The 9,412-nt window shown below is 41.2% G+C and overlaps 1 protein-coding gene across 1 annotated transcript; it reads right to left on the minus strand.

Moving 5' to 3' along the window:
• Positions 1-741: 741 nt before the first annotated feature.
• LOC120236853 (5'(3')-deoxyribonucleotidase, cytosolic type-like) lies at positions 742-8,772 on the minus strand (the record flags this gene model as incomplete). Its single annotated transcript, XM_039239900.1, is given in 6 exon segments — positions 742-750; positions 7,202-7,338; positions 7,457-7,571; positions 7,915-7,975; positions 8,057-8,157; positions 8,572-8,772. Coding segments are annotated over 6 exon segments (609 nt in total), but the record flags the coding sequence as incomplete, so codon positions are not given.
• Positions 8,773-9,412: the final 640 nt, after the last annotated feature.

Consider the following 9,412-nt stretch of genomic DNA (forward strand, 5'->3'; position numbering starts at 1 on the left):
ACTCCCCGTAGAGGGTAGAGGGGGATCGCCTCCCTTCCTGGAGTCTCCGGTCCCGGCCCGATTTTATCTTCCCCGGTTCGCACTCACGTCAGAAGGCTCTCTCAGTGGATTCTGCGTCCTTTTTCTCCCAGTCTCTCAGGCTTTGTAAGGTTTCCAATGGCTTCAGATCTTTTCCTTGTGATGTATGGGCGCGAGTGCAAGTACGGAGCTCCTTACTTCTCTTCCATCTTGCCCTCTCTCTTCTGTCATTATACTTATAGTTCAGGGCTTATGGTATCAAACTGATTCAGCTTTTGTTCATCAGAAAGATTTCCTTCTTTTTGCCTTCACTTTACAAAATCAGTTGTATTGACAAGTAATTTATATGCCGCAAAATACATTCATTAAAAGTTCAGAGTTTTGATGAATGTATATGCTTGTGTAATCAACAATGCAATCAGTATATAGTAAATTTCCATAACTCCAAAAGTGCCTTTGTGCTCATTTGCAGTTAGTAATACCTCCCAATCCCAGGAATGCATGTCCACTGACCTACTTTCTATCACCATAGATTAGTCTTGTTTTTCCTAGAATTTTTCAAAGAATAGTTTATCCTCAAGTTGGTTTCCCTATAACACCCAGTGCTCATCCCCACAAGTGCCCTCTTCACCCCCCTTCCCCTCACCCCTGCCCTCATCAGCCCTCAGTTTGTTCTCAGCATTCAAAATCTCTCATGGTTTGCCTTCCTCCCTCTCCCCCACTATTTTTCCCCTTCTTCTCCCCCATGGTCCTCTGTTATGTTCCTCCTAATCCTCCTATACGTGCAAACATATGGTATCTGACCTTCTCTGCCTGACTTATTTCGCTCAGCATAACACCCTCAAGGTCCATCCATGTTGCTACACATGGCCAGATTTCATTCTTTCTCATTGCCATATAGTATTCCATTGTATAGATAAACCACATCTTCTTGATCCTAGAATTTAACATAAGTGAAGTTATTCAGTATGTGAATTCTTCTTTCCCTTAGCTTCTTCTATGAAGCATGTTTTTGGATCTACCCACATTGTTGAGTGTATCAATACTTGTGGTAGATAGAATTCTAAGATGGGCCCCAAGATTCCTGACCCCTAGTGTATGTACAGCTTTTCCAAGTTATACAATCAAGCCCTCACATTGGTGAGGTGCCCTCACATTTGAAGGGATTCTTCAGATGTAATTAATGTCTCAAGCCATTTCACTTTAAGATAGGGAGGGAGATATTACTAGATGAGCCTGTGTTTTATTTAAATTCCACTTTGATTCCAATTAACTGTTGTTTATATAAAAATACCATTGATTTTTGTGTATTCAACTTGAACCTTCTGTCCTTACTAAATTCACTTATTAGTCCCAATACTTTTTTTGTAGATTCTCTAAGATTTTCTATATCCACAATTATGGTGTTTGCAAATAAAGACATTTTACTTCTTCCTTTTCCAATTACAGTTACTTATATTTATTTTTCTTGTCTTATTACACTGGTTAAGAATGTCCCATTGAATGATGAAAGGAAGCAGTGAGAGTGCTTTAGCTTTTCTGATTGGCTGGATAGCATTAAATCTTTTATCATTAAATATGATGTTAGCAGTACATTTTTTATAGATATTCTTTATAAAGTTGAAGAAGCCCCTTTATATTCCTAGTTCACTGAGAGTTTTTGTCAGGAGTAGGTGTTGAATTTTGTTAAATGACTTTTTTTATCCTGAGAGATAATATTTCTTTCTCTCCTAATATGGTTGCCATCAGTTTGAGCTGCTATGACAAAAATACTAAAGAGTCGGTGGCTTATTAAAAGCAGAAATTTTTATCTTAGAGTTCTAGAGGCTGAGAAGTCCAGATCAAGGTGCTGGTAGATTCTGTGTCTGATGAGGACTCACCTAAAAGTTCATAGATGACTGTTTCTTTGCTGTGTTCTCACAAGGCAGAAGGGGCAAGGGAGCTCTCTGGGGTCTATTTTATAAGGGCACTAATCTCATTCATGAGGGCTTGCCCTCATGACCTAATCACTTCCTGAAAGCCTCATTTCCTAATACCATCACAATGAGGGTTAGTTTTCAACAAATTAATTTTGGGGGAGCACAAACACTCAGTCTATAATAATGATGAATTACACAGACTGATTTTTGTTGCGATATAATTCACACACTACAAATTAATGATTTTAAAGTGTACAAATTCAGTGCATTTAGTATATTCACAATGTTGTCCAACTATTACAACTAATACCTAAACATTTCATCACCCCAAAAAGAAATTCCATACTAGTAGTCACTCCTCATTACCCCCATCTCCTACTCTCTGGAAACCACTAATTTACCTTTTGTCTCTCTGGATTTGCCTATTCAGAACATATCGTATAAAAAGAATCAGACAATATGTAGTCTTTAAGATTTTTTATTTTGGGGGGTGCCTGGGTGGCTTAGTCGGTTAAGCGTGCGACCTTTACTTAGGTCATGATCTCGCGGTTCGTGGGTTCGAGCCCCGCATCGGGCTCTGTGCTGACTGCCAGCTCAGAGCCTGGAGCCTGTTTCAGAGTCTGTATCTCCCTCTCTCTCTGACCCTCCCCTGCTCACGCTGTCTCTCTCTCCTAGAAATAAAAAAATATATATATTTAAAAAATAGATTTCTTATTTTGGTAATTTTGATTTCAATTTATGTTTTAAGTTATTTTTTAACATAAAAAAGATGTACATAATTAATATATACAACTTCATGAGTTTAGAGGTAAGTATACTGTGAAGCAATCACAACAATCTGTCCAGCTCATCCTTATAAATGTATCTGTTAATGGACACTCATGTTGTTTCCATGTCTTGGCTGTCATGAACAATGCCACAATGAACATGGGAGTGCAGGTCTTTTTGAGATACAGATTTAATTTCCCTTATATATATATATTCAGAAGTGGGACTGCAAGGTCATATGGTAGTTTTGTTGTTAATTTTTTTAGGGACTTCTATAATGTTCTTGATAATGGCTGCACCAATTTACATTCCCACCAACAGTGTGCAGGGTTACCTTTTTTTCCACATCCTCTCCAACACTTGTTATCTTTTGACTTTTTGGTAATAGCCACCCTACTATGTGTGAAGTGATATCACATTATGGTTTTGTTTTACATTTCCCTGAGGATAAGTCATGTTGAGATCTTTTCATAAAGCTGTTGGCCATTCGTACGTCATTTTTGAAGAGAAAAAAAAAAGTCCATTCCCCATTTTGGTGGGGGCAGATTATTCCTCTTACATATTTTCTTGTAAATAGTTGATTGACCATTGCAACCATTATATTAGTATTTAATAACCAAAGCATTCTGGTTATAAATGTGTAAAAATATAAGCAAAACAATCTGCTAGATAGTCAGCTCAGTATATCATTGACTACAGATTTCAGTATGGATTATTTTGAATGAAAATAATGAATACTTCAGAAATTCTCAGTTAACTTTAGTTTTCTTACTAGAGTACAATTGACTTTATTTTTCACCAGCTTTATTGAGATATGTGACATATAACTTTGTGTATGTTTAGGTGTGATAATTTGATATATGTATGTATTACAAAATTGTTACCACAGTAAGATTAGTTAACACATCCATTACCTCATAGTTACCTTTTGCTGTGTATGGTAAAAACTTAACATTTACTCTCTTAGCAACTTTCAAGTGTACAATACAGTATTGTTAACTATAGTCACTATGCTGTATATTATATCTCCAGAACTTACTCATAACTGTAAGTTGGTACCTTTGACCAGATCACCCATTTTCTTCACCCCCTTGCCCCAGCAACTCTCCATCTACTCTCTGATTCTATGAGTTTGACTTTTTATATTGTATAAATAATATAAAATCATACCTTATTTGTCTTTCTATGTCTGACTCATTTCACTTAGCATAATTACCTCAAGGTCCATCTATTTTGCCACAAATGTCAGGATTTACACACACACACACACACACACACACACACGTGTATAATCACATTTTCTTTACTTGTTCGTGTCTCAGTGGACACTTAGGTTGTTTCCATGTCTTGTATATTGTAAGTAATGCTGCAATGAACATGGAGGTGTAGGTACCTCCTTGAGATAGTGATTTCATTTTCTTTGGATATATATACAGTGAAACCTTGGCTTGTGAGCATAATGTGTTCCAGAAACATGTTTGTAATCCAAACACTTGTATATCAAAGTGAATTTCCCCCATAAGAACTAATGGAAACTCAGAAGATTTGTTCCACAACCCAAAAATATTCATGTAAAAATGATTACAACACTGTAACATAATACAGAATAATAAAATACAAAATATAAAGAAAAATATATTAACTTGCACATACCTTCGAAAACCTTCGTGGCTGGTGTGAGGCAAACAAGAGAGGAGGGTTATTGTGTTGGATGACTTTCACTATCACTAATAGATGTTGACTGCAGTACAGTATTAATAAACTCTTGTCATATACTGTATTTAGTGTAACTGGCAATAAGGCAGCAGAGGAAAGGGTCTATATCTGCAGGCAGTCTGACAGAATGAAGCAAAGCATTCCTAAGCTTACTCTTTTAAGGAAGCAAAGAACTATCCATAAATGCTTTGAAGTGACAAAAAAACACGCTAGTGCCAGTCGTGGGCACCTTCCAGCACTCTGAAAAATCACTGATTTCTGCCAAACACCACAGCCTGAGACTGAGCATGTAAGCATGGGAGATAATCACTCACAGTCCTTCAGCGAGAGGGAGAGAGAGAAGACACATTGGCTAAGTTGTGATCATGTGACATTTGAAGTCATGTACTACTGGTATTGCAAGACATTGCTCATTTATCAAGTTAAATTTTATTAGAAATATTTGCTCATCTTGCAGAACACTCACAGAACAAGTTACTCACAATCCAAGGCTTTACTGCATTCAGAAGTGGAATTGTTGTATTAGATGGTAATTCAATTGTCAATTTCTTGAAGGACCTCCATAATGTTTGCCATAGTGACTATACCAGTTTTCATTCCCCCAAGTCTACAAGGGTTCTGTGCCCATTTTTGAATTGGGTTGCTTGTGGGTTTTATTACTGAGTTGTAAGAATTACATCTATATTATGGTTTTATTATTGGGTTGTAAGAATTACATCTATATTATGGTATTAACTACTAGTCATATATATGGTTTGCAAATATTTTCTTCCATTCTGTAGGTTGCCTTTTCATTTTGTTGATTATTTTCTTTGCCATGCAGATTTTAAGTTGGTGTAGTCCAATTTTATTTATTTTTGCTTTTGTTGTCTGTGCTTTTGGTTTCAGATAGAAAATTGAGTAATTTTTTTAGAGTGATAACAAGCATTTATTAGCTCAAAAGAATGAGTTAGCTTTTGTATAAAGTGTGAATCTTTGGTTGAGGTTTACTTTTTTCCCTTTAGATTTCCCATTATTCTAGTACTATTTATTTTGAAAATGCTATCTTTCTTCTAGTGAATTGCTTTTTCACTTTTGCAAAAATCAGATGGGCATATTTGTGTATATCCACTTCTGGGTTCTCTATCTTGCTTCATCAATCTATGTGTCTATCACTCTGCCAATATCACACAATCATTATTACTGTATTTATATAATAAATCTTGAAATTGAACAGATTGATTCCTCCCACTTTGTACTTTTTCAGAATTGTTTATAAGCTATTCTAGTTCCTTTGACTTTTCATATAAATTTTACAATAATTCCTACCAAAACCTAGGCAAGGTATTTTTGTATGTATATTGTTTATATATCTATGTGTAATAGACATATACGGGCTACAATAGACCTTGTTTGGGTTTTGGTAAGAATTATGTAACATACGTATATCAATTTGGAGAGGATTGACACTTTTATTCTTTTGAGTCTTTCAATTCATAAGCATGCTGTATCTCTCCATGTATTTAGATTGTTTTTTTATTTCCTTTCTTGTATAGTTTCCAGCATACAATTTCTTTACATGTTGTTGGTTTACATCTAAGTCTTTCACTTTTTTAGCAATCAGAAACGATATTATATTTTAAAATTAAAAATTTGATATCCATTTGTTCATTAGCTATTTGATGTCAAATTGATCATGAAAAAGGCAGTGTTTTGTCCTTACTGGAAGAGACACTCTAGATAAGGTTTGCCTTCTCTATGACATTCTTCTGCCAAACTACCATTCATGGACTTACAGAATTACTTACATGCCATAATGGTATTCCACACATCATTGCTTCTGATACAGGAACTCACTTCACATCAAAAGAAATGTGGTAATGGCCCTGCTCATGGATTTCACTAGCCTTATCATGTTCCTCATCATCATGAAGCAGCTAGCCTAATAGAATGGTCAAATGGCCCTTCGAAGACTCAATTACACTGCCAGCTAGGTGGCAATACCATACCTTGCAGGACTGGGGCAAGGTTTCACAGAAGACTAACTATGCTCTGAATCAATGTCCTGTATGTATGGTGCTATTTCACTTATTGTCATGAGTCATGGGCCCAGGAGTCAAGAGGTGGAAATTGGAACTGCTCCACTCATTATTACCCCTAGCTACCCATTAGTAAAATTTTTGCTTCCTGTTCCTGTGTGCTGAGCCAGAAGGGAAAGATATGGCATTAACCAACCTAAGCTGCTGTCCCTGTTCTCCCCTAGCCTAGTAGACTGTGATGGACCCATTCAAGCTCCAAGGCAGGAAGGGCAGAAGTCAATCCTCTGGGGAGGCTCCTCAGGAAAGTTGGGGTGTGGGATGTGCAAACCATCTCTTTCCCTTCCCCCAGAAAATCCAGGAGTCTGAGGGTTTCTTTTTGTTCATATGGGATTGCACTGGAGGCAAGGACCGGGCTGAGGCATCTCGAATCCTCCCACCAGCTTCGATGAGTCTGGTTTCGCAGTCACTCAAAGTACAGGAAACTTTCACTTTGGTTTTTTGTTTTGTTTTGTTTTGTTTTGTTTTTGTTTTTGGTGAGCCAAAGTGTTTTATTAAAAAGGTTCCTGAGTAGTTTTCCCACCGTGTTTCCTTGCCAGCCATCTTGTGGGGTTCCAGGTGGCTGGCTTGTGAGAACCGAGGTTTTTGTGTCTCCCTGCTCCACGGTGCTGGTGGCCACCACCATGACGCTGCCCTGTCTCCAGCTCTGCTGGGGTTCCCTGCTGGCCTGCCTTCCCTTCCTTCAGCTACTACCCACCGTCCCGCCCCCCGCTTGCTGTCTATGATCTCCCTCCAGTTGTCACTCCAGGACAGCAGTCGTCTCTTTGTGGGGGGCAGGGTGAGGTGCTGGTTGTGGCAGCAAGTGAACAATATGTGCTCCCAGCTTGGGGTCTCCTCTTGGCCTGGGACAGGAAGCGGGAGAAAGGCAGGGAGATGCAGTCTGTAATCTGGCTATTTTTACTCCCTCCCTAATCCCAGCAGGCCAAATGCCTGGAAGGTTGCCAGGAAAACAGGTCTAACCTCGAATGGTGTCCTTGTCGTCAATGAGCAGGTCCCCCAAGACCACTGTCTTGTCCTTTGTCAGGATGATGCGCTCCACAAACTGCGGCCCCAGGTGGTTCTCCACCCAGCGGTACTGTGGACGGGGGCACGGGTCTGTCAGCAGGGCCAGGAAGCAGGTGGGAGTGGGGTCTCCTGCCCTTGAGATGCTGCTCCCCTTCCCCTACCCCCCACTTCCTGTGTTTCTGCTGGTTTATGTTTAAAAAAAAAATTAAGCATTTATTTTGAGAGAGAGAGCACAAGCAAGAGAGCAGGGGAGAAGCAGAGAGGGGGAGAGAGAGAATCCCAAGCAGGCTCAGCGCCATCAGCACAGAGCCTGACCCTTAACTGGCTGAGCCACCCAGGTGCCCCGCTGCTGGGTTACTTTAAATCTCAGGACAGAGGAAGCAGTCTGCTCTCAGGTGCTGGGGCAGCCGCACCTTCTCACCCACACAGTGTTCTTACTTCGTCAGAGGGCTGGTGCAGATGAAGACCTCGGTGCTGCACAAAGGGGCACAGGTTAGGGTTAGGGTGGTGCCCTCCCTCTTCTCCACCGCCCCTCCCCTCTTTGCCCTTCCTCACTCCTGCATGTTGTTCATCTCCTGCAGGGCTTCCAAGGCTCCTGGGATAGGCTCCAAGTCTAGGAAAAAGCCTGGGGCTTCATACACACTGGCCACTTTGTGCTGAAAGATCCCATGTTCTTGTCCCAGCTTCTGCCTCCAGCAGATCTAGCCCCAGTGAATATTCTCAAAGATTCCTGGGGGGCTTTGGTCCCCAAATCAGAGCCACAGGGAAAGGAGTTTGCTCAGGGGAAGGGGAAGCACTCCAACGGACTTTTGTGCCCAGGGTGAACAATGGATTCTAAAGTAAAGGTTTTGTTAAACAAAGGGGGAAGACAGTCTTGCCCAAGAGGAGGGCTCCCATTTCTGGGTGTGGTGGGGTCGGGGCTTGGGCTCCCTTGCATCCGATGGGGTCTGGGCCCTTGCTACCGGGTATCCGGTGGGGTCGGGCCTCCCCGCTCCCGGGGACACTGTGGGTACGGGGCTCCCTGCCCGCTTAGACACCCGGCGCTGCATTCCCGCCCTTTCCCTGCCTACCGCCAGGTCTGGCCGCAGGGCTCGGTACTGCTCGCGGGCGAGGAAGCCGTGGTGCTCTTCCAGTGCCACGTGCGGCTCCCCGGGGAAGTGGCGGCGGAATCCCCGCAGGAGGCCGGCCTCGAAGTCGGCCAGCACGCCATCCATGTCCACCAGCACCCGCACCGGCCGCGTGCGCCGCGCCGCCATCGCCGCGGAGGCAGGGCTGGGGGCAGGAATCTTTCACTTTGTTTCTGGATTTCCTACAAATAAAATTTCCCCATGAGTTGCTGCTAAATGGGTATATTTGTCAGAGGAATGATGTTCCTGGGCTTCCTACTCTGCCACCTTGCAGATGTCACTCTCAAGGTCTTTTTCAAGCTTTGTTAGGATGAATCAAATATGAGCCTTGCTTTAGGTTTATTTTAGCCTTACTGTTAAGGTGTTATAGGCTGAAAAATGCCCCCTCCTTCAAAGATATAGTCATTTCTAGATCCCCAGAATCCATCAATATTACCTTTTATGGTAAAAGAGTGAATGTTACTATATGTGTAAAATATATGCTTAAGTTTGGATATTGAAAAGAGGAACTTATTTTGACTTATCTGGGTAGATTCTAAATGCAATCACATGTATCCTTATAAGAGCAAGGCAGAGGAAGTTGACACACACACACACACACACACACACACACACACACACAGGAGAAGGTGATGTGAAGATGCAGGCAGAGATTGGAGTGATGCAGCCACAAGCTAAGGAATGCCAAGTCATCCATTAGTCACGAGAAGCTAGAAAAGGAACGCATTCTATAAAACCTCTGGGTGGAGTGCAGCCCTGACGGCACATTGATTTTGTGCTACTG

Source organism: Hyaena hyaena, unplaced genomic scaffold (genome assembly GCF_003009895.1).
Source record: "Hyaena hyaena isolate Hyena2069 unplaced genomic scaffold, ASM300989v1 scaffold_162, whole genome shotgun sequence".
Classification (NCBI taxonomy): domain Eukaryota; kingdom Metazoa; phylum Chordata; class Mammalia; order Carnivora; family Hyaenidae; genus Hyaena; species Hyaena hyaena.